Here is a 19,728-nt window from a genome sequence, read left to right as displayed (position 1 = left end):
TCCTGATTATTATTTGACCATGCTTGTCACTTATGAACATTTTTGAACATCTTGGCATGGTTCTGTTATAATCTCCACCCGGCACAGCCAGAAGAGGACTGGCCACCCCTCATAGCCTGGTTCCTCTCTAGGTTTCTTCCTAGGTTTTGGCCTTTCTAGGGAGTTTTTCCTAGCCACCGTGCTTCTACACCTGCATTACTAGCTGTTTGGGGTTTTAGGCTGGGTTTCTGTAAAGCACTTCGAGATATTAGCTGATGTAAGAAGGGCTATATAAAATAAAATTGATTGATTGATTGATGTCCATGTCACATAGCCTAAACCAGTGGTTCCCAACCAGGGGTACTAGGGCCCCTGGGGGTACTTGGCCAATCCCCGGGGGTTACTTGAGAATACTCATGAGGCCATAGGCCTACTGGTAAAATGCACACGAGGGGGTACTTCAGGGGTTGAGTGAGTTGCTGATTTTATTTCTTGCTTGATATGTAGGGCCTGCTCCCTCAGTGATGACATTTTGTGTTGATAATAAATAGCCTGTAGAATTCTCACCGGCTTGTTCTATTCCTAATGGTGCCATTCTCTCCTGTCTCACCATTTCATTTGGTGGTGGCATGGGCATCTGCTCAGTGCGCACAGTTCTGGCTTTTTTGCACTTCGGCCTCAGAGGTGTAGGTTCAAGGTTGAGGCTCAGAATCAGAACCAGAAGAATGCTCATCATCCTCCAACCATCGGAGTAGCAACGCTAACGAGTGCATCCATTCGTCTTGGTCTTCTTGCCATTGTATTTTACGCACACTCTCACTGTGTAGGCCAGAGTAGACTGATAGAGTACATAGCATTTTGAGATTAGAATAGATCAATACAATAGAATGGCCTGCCCTGTTCTTCATTCACAATTTGTGATTACATAATTATGCATTGTTCGCTTCCCCTCGCTCATCCATTCTCCACCATCATACTTTAGCCTACTTCATTTATTTCATCTCTTATTATAGACCTATGTGTGAAATTAGTTTCGATATAGTTTAGGTTCACTTTCAACTTGGCATGGCATCTTCAGCTATCCAGAGGAGGGGAGCAGGCCCTACTGTTGAGAGAAGGGGCAACGGGAAAAACCATATAAAAAATGACATGCCCTCCTAAACTATCTATCAGTTCTGTTTGTGATATTAAGATTCTAACAACAACAGTGTGTATGATTGACTTATTTAGGAAAAGTCAAGGATGGAGGGGTTTTGACTTTAAAAATGGCAGAGTAATATATACAGTGGGGAGAACAAGTATTTGATACACTGCCGATTTTGCAGGTTTTCCTACTTACAAAGCATGTAGAGGTCTGTAATTTTTATCATAGGTACACTTCAACTGTGAGAGATGGAATCTATAACAAAAATCTAGAAAATCACATTGTATGATTTTAAAGTAATTAATTTGCATTTTATTGAATGACATAAGTATTTGATACATCAGAAAAGCAGAACTTAATATTTGGTACAGAAACCTTTGTTTGCAATTACAGAGAACATACGTTTCCTGTAGGTCTTGACCAGGTTTGCACACAATGCAGCAGGGATTTTGGCCCACTCCTCCATACAGACCTTCTCCAGATCCTTCAGATTTCGGGGCTGTCGCTGGGCAATACGGACTTTCAGCTCCCTCCCAAAGATTTTCTATTGGGTTCAGGTCTGGAGACTGGACCTTGAGATGCTTCTTACGGAGCCACTCCTTAGTTGCCCTGGCTGTGTGTTTCGGGTCGTTGTCATGCTGGAAGACCCAGCCACGACCCATCTTCAATGCTCTTACTGAGGGAAGGAGGTTGTTGGCCAAGATCTCGCGATACATGGCCCCATCCATCCTCCCCTCAATACGGTGCAGTCGTCCTGTCCCCTTTGCAGAAAAGCATCCCCAAAGAATGATGTTTCCACCTCCATGCTTCATGGTTGGGATGGTGTTATTGGGGTCGTACTCATCCTTCTTCTTCCTCCAAACACGGCGAGTGGAGTTTAGACCAAAAAGCTATATTTTTGTCTCATCAGACCACATGACCTTCTCCCATTCCTCCTCTGGATCATCCAGATGGTCATTGGCAAACTTCAGACGGGCCTGGACATGCGCTGGCTTGAGCAGGGGGACCTTGCGTGCGCTGCAGGAATATAATCCATGACGGCGTAGTGTGTTACTAATGGTTTTCTTTGAGACTGTGGTCCCAGCTCTCTTCAGGTCATTGACCAGGTCCTGCCGTGTAGTTCTGGGCTGATCCCTCACCTTCCTCATGATCATTTATGCCCCACGAGGTGAGATCTTGCATGGAGCCCCAGATCGAGGGTGATTGACTGTCATCTTGAACTTCTTCCATTTTCTAATAATTGTGCCAACAGTTGTTGCCTTCTCACCAAGCTGCTTGCCTATTGTCCTGTAGCCCATCCCAGCCTTGTGCAGGTCTACAATTTTATCCCTGATGTCCTTACACAGCTCTCTGGTCTTGGCCATTGTGGAGAGGTTGGAGTCTGTTTGATTGAGTGTGTGGACAGGTGTCTTTTATACAGGTAACGAGTTCAAACAAGTGCAGTTAATACAGGTAATGAGTGGAGAACAGGAGGGCTTCTTAAAGAAAAACGAACAGGTCTGTGAGAGCCGGAATTCTTACTGTTTGGTAGGTGATCAAATACTTATGTCATTCAATAAAATGCAAATTAATTACTTTAAAATCATACAATGTGATTTTCTAGATTTTTGTTATAGATTCCGTCTCTCACAGTTGAAGTGTACCTATGATAAAAATTACAGACCTCTACATGCTTTGTAAGTAGGAAAACCTGCAAAATCGGCAGTGTATCAAATACTTGTTCTCCCCACTGTATCTAAATTACTGCTTTATTTTGGGTTTTATAGTAATGACATGTAATTTAACTGTACAAATTTATTAGCCTACCTTTTAATGTGGCATGAACACAACCAGTCATGATGTTTTCATCTGATTGTAAAACTAATCACTTCAAAAAGTAGGTTATCTTCGCACGTTTGTCCAAAATAGCATCAGATCGACTGAAACAGTGCCCTGTCTTAAAATATGTAGCCCCATGTATCTGATGTGGTCTGGTAAAAAAGAGAATGTCATGCTATACTCTTTTATTCCAGACAGCATCAGATACATGGGCTACACATACTGAGACAGAGAGGCGCTGTTCCGCTTGCCTGGATGCTTTATCTGACAATGATGGGTCTTTGTCGGCGAGCGTCTCGGTCAAATAAATTATCAATATTTTATTTGGATGGGCCAGGAGGTACGTTAGGGCGGGCTAGGCCCGCCCATAACGCCGGCCCTGGTATATATTGGGCTAGCCAGCCAGCTAGCCTGTGAAATACTGTATATTCAAACACCTTTCCTTCAATGATGTCTAGTATGTCGCTCTATGCTTTCCTATACACGCAGGTAGACATGTAGCTAGCTGTCTTCTCGCTCTGTGTTCTTCTGTCTAGAAAGGCATCTAAATAAAATGTATGTGAAGGAACAGCTGATACAAGCCAGCAATGATCTCTCTCTTGGCAAATACAGTTTCCAGGGGCAGAATCCTTCATGTAGGTTCAGGAGCACCTCAGCAACAGAGAGGGCATTGCAGTACCAGGCAGGACAGAAGATCCATGGCTTCACAGTTAAGGAGGTAAACTGTCCAAGTCATCACATTATCCACAACAGTGTTTCTCAATTCTGGTCCTGGGGACCCAAAGGGGTGCAAATGTTTTGCCCTAGCACTAAAACACCTGATTCCACTCATCAAACGCTTGATGATGAATTGATTGATTAGTTGTTAGTGCTGGACTAAACTAAAATGTGAATCCCTTTGGGTCCCTAGGATTGGAAAACACTGACCCACAACAAGAAGAACATCCTGATTCTGATCAATTCACATATACTTCTAGTTAAGGTTTAGTGTAAAGTCCGGATAAATGTGATATTATCTTCCTGTTTTTCTGCAGGTGGTTGCTGTTCCTGACCTGTTTCTTACAGCTGTCAAACTGACCCATGACAACACAGGTGCCCAGTATTTACACGCAGCTAGAGATGACAAAAACAATCTCTTTAGGTAATAATCCCACATTTGTGGAAGTATGCTTTATTTGGATAAGGTTTTAAGTTAAAATTTTACCTCGTCACCAGGCTCAATTGCTACCCTGACAGAGATAAAGAGCCAGCTGGTTGAAGAGATTAGATCAAATGAAATGTACTAGTTTACTAACAAAATACTTATTCTAAGCCAGTGCTTTTTCTAATGACGGTGTTTCCATCTCTTGTCGTAACACTTCTGCAGTGTTCAGCTCAGGACGACCCCAATGGACAACACAGGGGTCCCACACATCCTGGAACACACAGTGTTGTGTGGTTCAGAGAAGTACCCCTGCAGAGACCCCTTCTTCAAGATGCTCAACAGATCACTCTCCACATTCATGAACGCATTCACAGGTACTGTGTGTGTGTGTGTGTGTGTGTGTGTGCACGTGTGTGTGCACGCACGCAAGGTGTCTGAAATGTAATTGTTTTTTATTCACAGCTAGTGATTTCACCATGTATCCATTCTCCACACAAAACGGGAAAGACTTCCAGAATCTCCTCTCCGTGTATCTGGATGCAGTGTTTTTCCCTTGTCTACGAGAACTTGACTTTTGGTAAGTGTGGTGTTTAAATAGATGCCTCTTTAATCAAAATCAGTGACATCCGAAGTCTGCCTTCATATCCTTGTCCTCAATGTGTTTCGTTAAAGGCAGGAGGGATGGAGACTGGAGAATGAAAACCCTACAGATCCTACTTCCCCTTTGGTCTTTAAAGGAGTTGTCTTCAATGAAATGAAGGGCGCTTTTGTGAGTTACTTCTTTCCAAACGATTTATTTAGAGATTTGTTATTAGATTTATTGCGATTAATTTGTGAGAATTAGGCTATGTTAATTACAGAATAATTTGGTCAGGAGATAGACAAATAGAAGTCATATTGGAATCTTACATGTCCTCTCTGTATGTGATTTCAGTCAGACAACGAGAGGGTATATGCCCAGCACTTGCAGAACAAGCTGTATCCTGACCACACATACGGTGTGGTGTCTGGAGGGGAACCCCTGGCCATCCCTGACCTCTCCTGGGAACAACTGAAGCACTTCCACGCTACACACTACCACCCCAGCAATGCAAGGTACAGTACACTGTGACATAAACACTACACCACCACGCTTCTACACTAGCTACTGCTCCACTCTATTAACACACTGTAAAGTACATTGTGATACACTATGACCTGTACAGTACACTGTCACACATTACCACTTAGCAATGCACGGCACAACACACTGTCACACACCCCAATATTATATACTCGGTACAGTAGCACTGTGTCTTGTCACACAACTCTGTTGGGCCTTGGCAGTAACATGGTTTCCCCTTTTCTGCTCCTCAGGTTCTTCACCTACGGGGATCTGCCCCTGGAGCAGCACCTGAAACAGATCCAGGAGGAGGCTCTGTCCAAGTTTGAGCGCAGTGAGCCGGACACTGCTGTCCCTAAACAACCCCACTGGGACAGGCCTGTGCGTCTGCCCATTCAGTATCACTGTAGCTCATTCAGTTCCAGCTGTCAGATATTAGTTTATTCATTATCAGCTCCCAGATATTACAAATCTATGCGCTCAACTTCAGCAACTTGGGCAAGGTCTATGGTTTGGAAGTTTGAATTAATTTCACAGTAATGCTTATTTGAATGATCTTGATGATAAGGTCCTGTTTGATTATGTTTTAATGTCTGTTTTTTTATGTGTGAAGCCAAAGACATTTCCACATTGTGCGGACAATAGTGTGTAATTCTAATGGATTTGTCCACAGAGAGAGGACCATGTGACGTGCAGTCCCGATGCTATGGCTCCTGATGCAGCCAAACAGAACACGCTGTGTATGAGCTACCTGCTAGGAGAGTACGTAATACTGAGCTACTGCAACACTATCAGTTGTTTCTCTAAAATTGTGTCTGGGATAGTATACATTGGTTAATTTTAAAGTGACTTTATCCTCAATTGTTGCATGTCTTGATTTACATATGCATTTTGGTCATTTAGCAGACACTCATCCAGAGCGACTTAAAATCAGTAAGTGATGCAGTAGTGGTCTCATTCAGGTGTTTTTCTCTCTACAGCATCACAGATACGTTTGAGGGCTTCACCCTGAGCCTGCTGTCCTCTCTGATGATCTCTGGACCCAACTCTCCCTTCTACAAGACCCTCATAGAACCCAAGATAGGAACAGACTTCTCCTCTGTCGTAGGGTGGGTAAACCTCTTTGGAGACGGATTAACATTGATCAATTAACATTGATAAAACACTTAAAAAATATAAAGTCCCAGAATACAGGCACTTTATCTCAATGAAGTTAAAGCACTTGTGAGGAGAACATTGGCAGAGCAGGCAGAGCTCTTTGAAATGTTGATATATACTGAACAGTAAAATGCTTCATTTACCAGTATCTATTCTTTTCCAGATATGATGGGAGCACCAAAGAGGCATCATTCAGCATTGGCTTGCAAGGAATGGCTGAAGAAGACACAGAGAAAGTCAAGCAAATCATTGTCCAAACCATTGATGAGATCATTGCGTAAGTATACTGCTGATGTGTTATGTACAGTAACACTATCATCACAATAATGTCATCTAACTGTATTTCTCTCCTAATGATGCAGTAATGGATTTGAGGAGGAGAGGATAGAGGCCCTGCTTCATAAGATTGAAATCCAGATGAAACATCAGTCTACCAGCTTCGGCCTGTCTCTGGCCTCAGTGAGTACAAGGCCACACTTTGTCCGGTGTCTCCACTGTGATGTTTGAACCATGAAAATGTTCTTGTTTTCTATACACGCACACAGACACACACTAAACAGAGATTAAATGTGAAGGGAATTGAATTGTATATAAAGACAGATTGAAGAAGGGTAGCTCAGTTGGTAGAGCATGGCGCTTGCAACGCCAAGGTTATGGGTACGATTCCCACGGGGGGCCAGTATGAAAATGTATGCACTCACTAACTGTAAGTCGCTCTGGATAAGAGCGTCTGCTAAATGACGTAAATGTAAAAAAGAATGTGAACATACCATAGTGATTGTCCTGGGAGCAGTAGCTCCTGTATACAGTATGACCATATTTCCCCTCTGGTAAGTTTACTATTATTTGTCAGCACCTCTCTAACTATACTGAAGAAAAATATAAACGCAACATGTAAAGGGTTGGTCCCATGTTTCATGAGCTGAAATAAAACATCCCAGAAATGTTCTATACACACAAAAAGCGTATTTCTCTCAAATGTTGTGCACAAATGTGTATAAATCCCTGTTAGTGAGCATTTCTCCCTTGCCAAGACAGTCCATCCACCTGACAGGGGTGGCATGTCAAGAAGCTGATTAACAGCATGATCATTACACAGGTGCACCTTGTGCTGGGGACAATAAAAGGCCACTCTAAAATGTGCAGTTTTGTCAAACAACACAATGCCACAGATGTCTCAAGTTTTGAGGGAGTGTGCAATTGGCATGCTGACTGCAGGAATGTCCACTAGAGCTGTTGCCAGATAATTTAATGTTAATTTCTCAGTATGGCAGTATGTCCAACCGGCCTCACAACAGCAGACCATGTGTAACCACACCAGCCCAGGACCTCCACATCTGGCTGCTTCACCTACAGGATTGTCTGAGACCAGCCACCCAGATAGCTGATGAAACTGTCTGCAATAAAGCCCTTTTGCAGGGAAAAACTCATTCTGATTGGCTGGGCCTGGCTCCCTAGTGGGTGGGCTGCGCCCCTGCCCAGTCATGTGAAATCCATAGATTAGGATCTAAGGAATTTATTTCAATTGACTGATTTCCTTATATGAACTGTAACTAAGTAAAATTGTTGAAATTGTTGAAATTCTTGCATGTTGCGTTTATATTTTTGTTCAGTATATTTTGGGTGTGTGTCGTCAACTCATGCTTTTTACTTGTCTCTGCAGTACATACAGTAGCTTCCTGCAGGAACCCAATGGACACACACACACCTAGGTGCAGCTCATGTATACAGTATGACCTTGTTTTTTTACTCTGTGTGTTGTCTCTCTGCTAACAGTACATAGCTTCCTGTTGGAACCATGATGGAGACCCGGTCCAGCTGCTGAAGATCAGCGAAAGTGTGGCCCAGTTCAGACAAGCCCTGAAGGACAACCCTCGCTTCCTCCAGGAGAAAGTCCTACACTACTTCAAGGTGAGAGACCAGACAGGAGAAATAAGTTGAGTTTGAGTTGTTGAGTTTTCTTTCAGTATACATCGCATCTAAATCTGAATAGCGTATGTAACAGGAAATTCAGGAAAACAAATCAATAAAATGTAATGTGATATAGCAGTCTAATCAAGAAAGTTGAAGTCATCATGCAGGGGTCATAGACCAGGGAGTTGTTGAAAGAAGAAAATTACATCAGTTTAATCATGTCACTGAGTAGGAGACAGTTCAGTGTTACGGTAATGTCATGGTAATGTCATGTCACATTAGCGTCTTGTTTGTGCCCATGCAGGACAACACTCACAGGCTGACACTGTCAATGAGTCCAGATGAGGCATACCTGGAGAAACAGGTCAAAGCAGAGAAGGAGAAACTCCAGAAGAAGGTACAGGCTCTGTCTGATAGTGACAAGAAAGACATCTATGAAAAAGGTAAGTTATACGCCTACACCTATAGATGGGTTGCCTGACATTGTCACGAAAAAGATGCGTGCGCATTGATGGGGCAGAAGGCAGTGTGTTGTTATGATTCTGAACGGTCAGATAGCTAGCAACAATGACAAGAAGCTGCCATGTGGAGAATCGTAGATGGCTTGTTTCAGCTAGTTGTATCTTGTTCTTGGTACTACACTACATTACCAAAAGTATGTGGACGCCTGCTCGTCGAACATCTCATTCCAAAATCATGGGCATTAAAATGGAGTTGGTCAGTCATCCCTTTGCTGCTATAACAGCCTCCACTCTTCCACTAGATGTTGGAACATTGCTGCGGGGACTTGCTTCCATTCAGCCACGAGCATTAGTGAGGTTGGACACTGATGTTGGCCGATTATTCCTGGCTCGCAGTCGTCGTTCCAATTCATCCCAAAGGTGTTCGATGGGGTTGAGGTCAGGGCTCTGTGCAGGCCAGTCAAGTTCTTCCATACCGATCTCGACAAACCATTTCAGTGTGGACCTCGCGTTGTGCTCAGGGGCATTGTCATGCTGAAACAGGAAAGGGCCTTCCCCAAACTGTTGCCACAAAGTTGGAGGCACAGAATCGTCTAGAATGTCATTGTATGCTGTAGCGTTAAGATATCCCTTAACTGGAACTAAGGGGCCTAGGCTGAACCATGAAAAACAGCCCCAGACCATTATTCCTTTTCCACCAAACTTCACAGGTGGCACTATGCATTCGGGCAGGTAGCGTTCTCATGGCATCCGCCAAACCCAGATTAGTCCGTCGTCCTGCCAGATGGTGAAGCGTGATTCATCACTCCAGAGAACGCGTTTCCACTGCTCCAGAGTCCAATGGTGGCGAGCTTTACACCACTTCAACCGACGCTTGGCATTGCTCAAGTTGATCTTAGGCTTGTGTGTGGCTGCTCGGCCATGGAAACCCATTTCATGAAGCACCCAACGAACAATCGTGCTGACGTTGCTTCCAAAGGCAGTTTGGAACTCGGTAGTGAGTGTTGCAACTGAGGACAGATGATTTTTACGCGCTACACGCTTCTGCACTCGGCGGTCCCGTTCTGTGAGCTTGTGTGGCCTACCACTTCGCGGCTGTGCCGTTGTTGCTCCTAGACATTTTCACTTCACAATAACACCACTTACAGTTGACCGGGGCAGCTCTAGCAGGGCAGAAATTTGACGAACTGACTTGTTAGAAAGGTGGCATCCTATGACGGTGCCACGTTGAAAGTCACTGAGCTCTTCAGTAAGGACATTTTACTGCCAATGTTTGTCTATGGAGATTGCATGGCTCTGTGCTCGATTTTATACACCTGTCAGCAACGGGTGTGGCTGAAGTACCCGAATGCACTAATTTGAAGGGGTGTCCACATACCTTTGTATATATAGTGTATGTCTTGTTTTGAGGTGTTTTGACTGATGTCATATCTATGCTAATAGAGCTAAAATGTGCTAGCTAGCTAACCAATAACTGTAACAATGTATTTGAGAGATAACAAGTGCTCATTGTGCAAATGTGTTTGTTTTCAATAAACATTTGGAGACTAAATATAATTCACGTTGTCCCAAAGTTGCGCACACATCTCTTTTGTTGCTAAACAACCCACCCATCTATTGAGGAGAATAGAGAAACTCATTCACTTCATTATGAAAACATTATAAACCATTCATGATCATAATGTTTTTGAGTATTTTTATACTAATTTATATGGCTTTCTATTCAGGTCTTGAGCTGTTATCGGTTCAGAGCAAGATCCAGGATGCCTCATGTCTCCCTGCCCTGAAAGTGTCTGACATTGAGCCAACGATAGCAGTCACACCTGTAGAGATGGGCACTGCAGGTACAGTACTTACTGTAGTATTGGATACACGCTGACGCTACACTCTAGTTACTCTAGGTTCCGAGGTTACACTCTAGTACAGTGTTTCCCATCTCCAGCCCTCCAGTACCCCCAACACTACATCTCCAGTCCCCCAGTACCGCCAACACTACATCTCCAGTCCTCCAGTATCCCCAACAGTACATCTCCAGTCCTCCAGTAGCCCCAACAGTACATCTCCAGTCCTCCAGTAGCCCCAACAGTACATCTCCAGTCCTCCAGTATCCCCAACAGTACATCTCCAGTCCTCCAGTAGCCCCAACAGTACATCTCCAGTCCCCCAGTACCGCCAACACTACATCTCCAGTCCTCCAGTACCCCCAACACTACATCTCCTGTCCTCCAGTATCCCCAACACTACATCTCCAGTCCTCCAGTAGCCCCAACACTACATCTCCAGTCCTCCAGTAGCCCCTGACAAACTCACCTGATTCAACTCATTGAGGGCTTGATGATTAGTTAACAAGTTGAAGCGGGTGTACTCGAGGACTGGAGTTGGGAAACACTGCTCTATAGTATACCCAGTCTGTCTGTTTTGATAGACTAAACCTCTAATTTCAAACAACATGCATGGTACTACACAGTTAATTCAGAAAGTATTCAGACCCCTTGACATTTTCCACATTTTGTTACGTTACAGCCTTATTCTAAAATGTATTAAATAGTTTTTTGCCCCTCATCAATCTACACAGAATACCACATAATGACAAAGCAAAAACAGGTTTTTAGAAATTTTTGCAAAAATAAATAACTAATAATACAGAAATATCACATTTACATAAGTATTCAGACCCTTTGTTCAGTACTTTGTTGAAGCACCTTTGGCAGCGATTACAGCCTCGAATCTTCTTGGGTATGACGCTACAAGCTTGGCACACCTGTATTTGGGAGTTTCTCCCATTCTTCTCTGCAGATCCTCTCAAGCTCTGTCAGGTTGGATGGGGAGCGTCGCTGCACAGCTATTTTCAGGTCTCTCTAGAGATGTTCAAGTCCGGGCTCTGGCGGGGCCCCTCAAGGACATTCAGAGACTTCTCCCGAAGCCGCTCCTGCGTTGTCTTGGCAGTGTGCTTAGGGTCGTTTTCCTGTTGGAAGGTGAACCTTCGCCCCAGTCTGAGGTCCTGAGCACTCTGGAGCAGGTTTTCATCAAGGATCTCTCTGTTCTTTGGTCCATTCATCTTTCCCTCGATCCTGACTAGTCTCCCAGTACCTGCCGCTGAAAAACATCCCCACAGCATGATGCTGCCACCACTATGCTTCACCGTAGGGATGGTGCCAGGTTTCCTCCAGACATGACGCTTGGCATTCGGGCCAAAGAGTTCAATCTTGGTTTCATCAGACCAGAGAATCTTGTTTCTCATGGTCTGAGAGTCCTTTAGGTGCCTTTTGGCAAACTCCAAGCGGGCTGTCATGTGCCTTTTACTGAGGAGTGGCTTCCGTCTGGCCACTCTACCATAAAGGCCTGATTGGTGGAGTGCTTCAGAGATGGTTGTCCTTCTGGAAGGTTCTCCCATCTCATCAGAGGAACTCTGGAGCTCTGTCAGAGTGACCATCGGGTACTTGGTCACCTCCCTGACCAAGGCCCTTCTTCATAGATTGCTCAGTTTGGCCGGGCAGCCAGCTCTAGTAAGAGTCTTGGTGGTTCCAAACTTCTTCCATTTAAGAATGATGGAGGCCACTGTTTTCTTGGACCTTCATAGCTGCTGAAATTGTTTTGTACCCTTCCCCAGATCTGTACCTCGACACAATCCTGTCTCGGAGCTCTACGGACAATTATTTCTACCACATAGCTTGGTTTTTGCGATGACCTGCAGTCAACTGTGGGACCTTATATAGACAGGTGTGTGCCTTTCCAAATCATGTCCAATCAATTGAATTTGCCACAGGTGGACTCAAATCAAGTTGTAGAAACAAATCAAGGATGATCAATGGAAACAGGATGCACCTGAGCTCAATTTCGAGTCTCATAGCAAAGGGTCTGAATACCTATGTAAAAAGGTATTTCTGTTTTTTATTTTGTATGAATTTGCAAAAAATTATAAAAACCTGTTTTCGCTTTGTCATTATGGGGTATTGTGTGTAGATTGATGAGGACATTTTTGCATTTAATCCATTTTAGAAGAAGGCTGTAATGTGGAAAAAGTAAAGGGGTCTGAATACTTTCCAAATGCACTATAGATATGTTTTGATGTACAATTTCCCAGTATTATACTGGCAAATGAACTGGTCCACACATCAAGACAGACATTCTTTAGCTCCTCAGCATCATTAGGATGCTCAGGTATTTGTCTCATTGTTTTGTCTCCCTCTGACATTTGTCCTGTTCTACTCTCTTCACCCCACTAGGAGGCGTCCCGGTGCAGTACTGTGAGCAGCCAACCAATGGGATGGTCTACTTCAGGGCTATGTGTAGTCTCAACACCCTCCCTGAAGACCTCAAACTATATGTGCCCCTCTTCTGCAGTGTCATCACCAAGTGAGTCCAGACCCCATATAATATGACCAATCATTTGTGTATTGTCCAGAAAGCATAGCTTGTGTGGTTTGGTTTCATAAACATGTGTTGAAGTTAATGGAGTTAGTTGCAATTGTGAAGAGTATTGAGTTTTTGTCTTGAGAATGTGTGTCCGTCTGGGTTACTGAGGTGATTGTGAGAAGGCGTGCTGCGTCGGTCCAGGTTGAGCTACCGGTATGTAGTGAATGTGATAAGGTAATGGGAGTGTGTTATTTTAGGATGGGGTGTAAAGTGTGATTGATACAGAGTATGTGTTGGTCCAGATTGGCTGTGAGATGAGACATGCTAATGGGTGTGTGTTACCAGGATGGGCTGTGGAGGGCTGGACTACAGGCAGCAGGCCCAGCAGATGGAGCTGAAGACCGGAGGCATGTCCATCTCCACATCAGTCAACCCTGACTACTCTAACATGGACATGTATGAACAGGTCAGTCCTAGACTGGGCCATATATCGGATTAATTCGAATGTATGTTTTTGCGTGATATTCCAAATGCCTGTATCACAAGAATCAAGGTTTTGTTATTTTTCGTTTTTATGAGCGTTTATGTCCGCTTGTACTCATGTTGTATTTTTGGTCTCGTCTCTTTCGCTCCTTCTGTGCTGTGTGCACCTTCCCATTTACACCAGAGATCTGTATATAATGACGAGATGCACGTCTCCGCCCTAACAATGGGAGACGTTGTCCCAAAGGCGGGAAGGCAGGCAACAAGCTTAGATCCAAAATAAGCCCATAGAAATGCATTGGCCTTACTTTGGACAGATTTTAGCGAGCGTGAAACCTCTCGCTTCGCCTCTTCCTCTATGGTTTAAACACACACCAAGCCCCTCCCCCTGCCTCTCACGCCAACAAAGTTGAGAGAACATGTTGTCCTCTCTGACATACGGTTTCAACTCGCTGTTTCCATTTGAGGTTTGGTCCAACAGAATCGGTCATATGGACACCAAAACACATTGAGACATTATTTTACTGTAGTAGAGAAGAAGTTAACTTTTCTAGTGATACCCTTTTTATGTCTCAACTACTCAAATTGCGCACAGAGCAGACACTACTAAAACGAGAGTATCAATGAACATTGATTCTGTAAAATGAATGTGCAGTTTGTCGGGTTACCACGTACTGCTAGCAACATTTTAGCCAAAGACTGTTATACTAGCAGTCTAGTCTGTGTTTTATAAATGTACAATGAGCATAAAACACAATTATATGAGGAATTGGCAACTCATTCTCATTCTGATAAATAAGGTAGGCCACTTGATTACAATATCTGAACAAAGTGGACAGGCTAACATGCTTTTCAAACAGTTGGAGACAGACAGAAGGGTGTGTTCATAACAATTCAACTGTTGAACATTGTTAGCTAGCAAATAGATCCAAGTTGGCTAAACTTGAAATACAAAGATTAGCTGGCTAATCACTAGCAAGTGGGCTTGAGAGGTTGTTGATGGTACCTGTGTTAATTTTCTATAGCCTTATGCCTGCTACAAGAGTTTCATCATTATTAGTGAATGTGCATTATGCATGGTTCTAGTTATATTTTAACAAAAAAGGGCATTTTCATAGACAGACTTGAAGGCCAGATCAGTGATTATTGCAACAACAAAAAAAGCAGGTTAAACTATACTGAACAACAATATAAACGCAACATGCAACAATTTCAAAGATTTTACTGAGTTATAGTTCGTATAAGGAAACAGTCAATTGAAATAAATTCATTAGGCCCTTATCTATGGATTTCACATGACTGGGCAGGGGTGCAGCCATGGGTGGGCCTTGGAGGGCACCCACTGGGGAGCCAGGCCCAGCCAATCAGAATGAGTTTTCCCCGCAGGTGAAAAAGCTGGATGTGGAGGTCCTGGGCTGGCGTGGTTACACGTGGGCTGCAGTTGTGAGGCCGGTTGGACATACTGCCAAATTCTAAAATACGAAATTGGGGGCAGCCTATGGTAGAGAAATGAACATTAAATTATCTGGCAACAGCTCTGGTGGACATTACTGCAGTCAGCATGCCAATTGCATGCTCCCTTAAAACTTGAGACATCTGTGGCATTGTGTTGTGACACAAAACTGCACATTTTAAAGTGGCCTTTTATTGTCCCAAGCACAAGGTGCACCTGTGTAATGATCATGCTGTTTAATCAGCTTCTTGATATGCCATTCCTGTCAGGTGGATGGATTATCTTGGCAAAGGAGAAATGCTCACTAAAAGGGATGTAAACAACTTTGTGCACAAAATTTGAGAGAGATACACTTTTTGTGCATATGGAACATTTCTGGGATTTTGTATTTAAGCTCATGAAACATGGGAACAACACATGTTGCATTTATATTTTTATTTAGTGTATTTTGATAAAATAATTAAATTATTAGTGGGTTTTATGTTTGTGGAAGGCTTATATTTAGCCTAGGTATAACTTCACAAGCTCTGAATTCATTAGATTATTGCTGACTGTTTGAAATACAGTGTATTTGACCTTTAATTGTACAACAACGCTTATTTAGAGAAAACAAAAAAAATTGCGATATACTGTATATCGTGAATCGCCCATGAGTTTGATAAAATCGAGGTATGATTTTTAGGCTAAATCGCTCAGCCCTAGTCAGTCCCCAGCCAGTCAGTCAGTCACAATAAAGCCTAATTTATACCTTTACGCAAGTATAACACAATTAGCTATAAGAAAGAGCATTGTTCATTCACAGTCTGATTCACAGGGAGTCATCCTCTCATCTTCCTGTCTGGAGAGGAATCTTCCTGATATGTTTCACCTGTGGAGTGACATATTCAACAGGTAGGCTTGCATGTCCATCAGAATAATACCATGACACATAACCCATCTATGGTCACATGGTCACTAATAAACCACATGTCCATTGTTTTTTAACGACAAATTTGGTTGATATTATTTGAGCCCTTCTCCCTCTCTGCTCTGACCCATGAACCCTTAACTTGACCCACAGCCCGCACTTTGATGATGAGGAGCGTCTGCGTGTGCTGGTCATGATGTCGGCTCAGGAACTAGCCAATGGGATCTCTTACTCTGGTCACATGTACGCCATGACGAGGGCGGCTCGCAGCCTGACCCCAACAGGAGAACTACAAGAGACCTTCGGAGGGATGGAGCAGGTGAGAGAGGGGGGAGTACAATGAGGCTGAGGGTTTAGCAGCAAAGAAAAAGCTGTATGATGAAGGACACTGGTTATTGTACCCTCTGAGTGAGAATATGATGCACTTCTGTACACTCAAATGAAATAAATCTCAGTTTTCTTGTGTATCTTGAATATCAGGTCAAGTTCATGAAAAGGATTGCAGAGATGCCAGACCTCACCCAAGTTCTACGGACACTTCCTAGAATCAAGAGACACATTCTCAACCCACTGAACATGAGGTGGGTATAGTCTTTACACTGACAGCTACTTCAAGATTTTACTATAATTTCTCTATGTTGACTTGAGGGTAAAGTAGATTACAACTTCTCGTTGTTCGGACAGATGTGCGGTCAACGCAACACCTCAGAAGATGTCTGATGCCGCAGGACAGTTGGATAACTTCATGTCTAACGTTGCTTCCAATAAGAAGGAACGCAAACCCGTCCGGTCCGATATCATTGAGGTATGAATTTGTCAAACTATCTTGGTACTGTACTGAGACTGCACTGTAACAAAGTGAAATAAATACTTGGGTATGTCCCGAATGGCAGCCTATTCCCTACATAGTGCACTACTTTTGACCAGAGCCCATAGGACTCTGGTCAAAAGAAGTGCACTGTGTAGGGAATAGGGTCCCATTTGGGACGTAGCCTGAATCTTGCTGTGAGTTGACAGGTGTTCTTTTAATCCTAACAGAGACCTCTTGACCCACTGGCAGCTCCTGGATCTGGCCCAAGTAGAAAACTAATCGCTGTGCGTACCGCCTACACTTTTAAACTAGGCTCTATGTATCAAGCATAACCGTAGGAATAGTGATTGAGGATCAGTTTAGCCTTTTAGATCACAATGAATAAGATTACATGTTGGACAGGGGGGGCCTGATCCTAGATCAGCACTCATACTCTGAGACAATTGATCCATACAGCCTCTGAACATTAGTTTGCTCTTCCTTTCATTGTTGTTGAGTAACACTTTTTAATAATTGGTTTCTGACCATTGACCATATTCTACCATTGAGCTAATGTCAGTGTGTTTGATCATCACCCCACAGGAGCCCAACTTCAAGCCCTGCCAGATGAAGACATTTTTCCCAATGCCCTTCCCAATCAACTTTGTCAGCGAGTGTATCCGCACAGTGCCCTTCACCCATGAGGACTATGCCAGGTGACTGTCTTAAAGGGATAGTTTGGGATTTTTATGTCTCTGCGTTCAGTTTGAAGGAAGTTGCTAACTAGCGTTAGCGCAAATGTTAGCTGTTCCTGTAGATCCATGTTCATATTTACTAGGGTTGCAAAATTCTTCTTACTTTCCCAAAATCCCCTGATCTTCCAGAAATCCAGTTGGGATATTCCTGGAATCAGGAGGGAATAAGCACAAAATGTAGGATATTTCTAAAAGTTACAAATGTTGTAACCCCGTATTTACCCATGCTCGTCCCCTCTCTCTCCCTCAGCCTGAATATCCTGTCCCGGATGATGACTGCTAAGTACCTGCACGGAGAGATCAGAGAAAAGGGTGGGGCCTATGGTGGAGGGGCCAAGGTGGGAGGAGGACTATTCACCTTCTATTCATACAGGTTTGTAGTGTATTAATGTACTGTAATACATCAGGATTCTACTGTAGTTAAACAGGTTTTAACAGTAGTTACACAGATTAAGACATGAAAAAGCTGCAGAAAGACATGTTGCAGAAAATCTCCAAAACTGGAACTTTTCTAGAAATTGAAGAAACTGCCATATTTTACCATTGATGAACATACAATCACGAAACTTCACAAGCTATTTTGAATACATTTTCTTGATCCTAGAGTCATGAAATGTTCAGAGTACATTAAGGGGAGTTACACATTTTAATTAATGTACGGTTTAAATACATGTATTAGATAACGTCTTGGCATATTTCATTAGCTTTAACCCATTGTTCCATGTCCCTGTGTTGATTTCAGAGACCCTAACTCGGTGCAGACTCTGTCAACGTTCCGCAAGGGTGTGGACTGGGTCAGATCAGGACAGTTTACCCAGCAGGACATCGATGAAGCCAAGCTGTCCGTGTTCTCAGCCGTGGACTCCCCCGTCGCCCCCTCCAATAAAGGTGAACAGAGGATGCATCCCAAATGGCACCCTATTCACTATATAGTGCTACTTTTGACCAGAGCCCTACAGGCCCTGGTTAAAAGTAGTGCACTATATAGGGAATAGGGTGCCATTTGGGATGCGGCCAGGTCCTTCCATACTCAACAGAAACCCCACAGGATGACAAATACCACAGCTGACAAAAGATGTGCCCTTCCTTATCTCTCCTAGAGTTGCCTAAATGCCAGCTCTAAACCTCTTCACCTGACATTTAACATGCTGTTCTTTTATGTCCTGTTAAGTTTTACTGTAGTAACTTGTTATAATACATTTATAACATGAGGACAGCACTGGACACATTTAGTGTCTACAAAGAGAGACATTTACTTAGAGAGGTTTTCCCTTACCAGCGTCTCACTTTGGCGAGAAACATGGCTGACTTCTAAATGACATGTTATAAATGGACCATGATAAGAGATTAAAAAGACCCAAGTGTCAATCCTTGTCTTGACATGTGATATCACATCATCGTGTTGCAGGTATGGGCCGTTTCCTGAGTGGAATCACAGATGAGCTGAAACAGGCCCACAGAGAGAGACTCTTCGCTGTCACAGACAAGAGCCTGGTCGATGTGGCTGGCAGGTAATGTGTTTTTTTGTTGAATATTATTTCAGGTGTTGTTAAATCTGTTTTTTTGAGTGCTCCAATGCCTGTTTAGCATGAATTAGTCCTTTTTGGATTTTTTTTTAGTATGCCCTATTATTGGACTTTGAATGAAAGTGAAAATGTGGAGTATGGCCTTTTAATACACTGCTCAAAAAAATTAAGGGAACACTTAAACAACACAATGTAACTCCAAGTCAATCACACTTCTGTGAAATCAAACTGTCCACTTAGGAAGCAACACTGATTGACAATACATTTCACATGCTGTTGTGCAAATGGAATAGACAACAGGTGGAAATTATAGGCAATTAGCAAGACATCCCCAATAAAGAAGTGGTTCTGCAGGTGGTGACCACAGACCACTTCTCAGTTCCTATGCTTCCTGGCTGATGCTTTGGTCACTTTTGAATGCTGGCGGTGCTTTCACTCTAGTGGTAGCATGAGACGGAGTCTACAACCCACACAAGTAGCTCAGGTAGTGCAGCTCATCCAGGATGGCACATCAATGCGAGCTGTGGCAAGAAGGTTTGCTGTGTCTGTCAGCGTAGTGTCCAGAGCATGGAGGCGCTACTAGGACACAGGCCAGTACATCAGGAGACGTGGAGGAGGCCGTAGGAGGGCAACAACCCAGCAGCAGGACCGCAGGACTGCAAGAAGGAGCAGGAGGAGCACTGCCAGAGCCCTGCAAAATGACCTCCAGCAGGCCACAAATGTGCATGTGTCTGCTCA

At 43.5% G+C, this 19,728-nt stretch overlaps 1 protein-coding gene across 1 annotated transcript in view; it reads left to right on the top strand.

The window, feature by feature from the left end:
* The window catches only part of LOC121580875 (presequence protease, mitochondrial), a 31,242-nt gene that overhangs the window by 9,706 nt on the left and 1,808 nt on the right, over nucleotides 1–19,728 (top strand). Inside the window, exons 2-26 of the mRNA XM_041895993.2 lie at nucleotides 3,554–3,659; nucleotides 3,976–4,082; nucleotides 4,308–4,459; nucleotides 4,548–4,662; nucleotides 4,758–4,854; nucleotides 5,020–5,180; nucleotides 5,442–5,568; nucleotides 5,861–5,949; nucleotides 6,168–6,296; nucleotides 6,509–6,622; nucleotides 6,708–6,804; nucleotides 8,122–8,256; nucleotides 8,564–8,702; nucleotides 10,448–10,564; nucleotides 12,947–13,076; nucleotides 13,422–13,542; nucleotides 15,827–15,903; nucleotides 16,073–16,238; nucleotides 16,400–16,500; nucleotides 16,604–16,724; nucleotides 16,958–17,014; nucleotides 17,313–17,425; nucleotides 17,715–17,837; nucleotides 18,207–18,352; nucleotides 18,873–18,975. Coding sequence (XP_041751927.1) covers nucleotides 3,554–3,659; nucleotides 3,976–4,082; nucleotides 4,308–4,459; nucleotides 4,548–4,662; nucleotides 4,758–4,854; nucleotides 5,020–5,180; nucleotides 5,442–5,568; nucleotides 5,861–5,949; nucleotides 6,168–6,296; nucleotides 6,509–6,622; nucleotides 6,708–6,804; nucleotides 8,122–8,256; nucleotides 8,564–8,702; nucleotides 10,448–10,564; nucleotides 12,947–13,076; nucleotides 13,422–13,542; nucleotides 15,827–15,903; nucleotides 16,073–16,238; nucleotides 16,400–16,500; nucleotides 16,604–16,724; nucleotides 16,958–17,014; nucleotides 17,313–17,425; nucleotides 17,715–17,837; nucleotides 18,207–18,352; nucleotides 18,873–18,975 — 2,943 coding nt within the window. The remainder of the gene's footprint in view (nucleotides 1–3,553; nucleotides 3,660–3,975; nucleotides 4,083–4,307; nucleotides 4,460–4,547; nucleotides 4,663–4,757; nucleotides 4,855–5,019; nucleotides 5,181–5,441; nucleotides 5,569–5,860; nucleotides 5,950–6,167; nucleotides 6,297–6,508; nucleotides 6,623–6,707; nucleotides 6,805–8,121; nucleotides 8,257–8,563; nucleotides 8,703–10,447; nucleotides 10,565–12,946; nucleotides 13,077–13,421; nucleotides 13,543–15,826; nucleotides 15,904–16,072; nucleotides 16,239–16,399; nucleotides 16,501–16,603; nucleotides 16,725–16,957; nucleotides 17,015–17,312; nucleotides 17,426–17,714; nucleotides 17,838–18,206; nucleotides 18,353–18,872; nucleotides 18,976–19,728) is intronic.

The sequence above is a fragment of the Coregonus clupeaformis genome, chromosome 14, assembly GCF_020615455.1.
Source record: "Coregonus clupeaformis isolate EN_2021a chromosome 14, ASM2061545v1, whole genome shotgun sequence".
In the NCBI taxonomy this organism is placed as follows: domain Eukaryota; kingdom Metazoa; phylum Chordata; class Actinopteri; order Salmoniformes; family Salmonidae; genus Coregonus; species Coregonus clupeaformis.
This window is presented reverse-complemented; position numbering and strand designations above follow the sequence as displayed.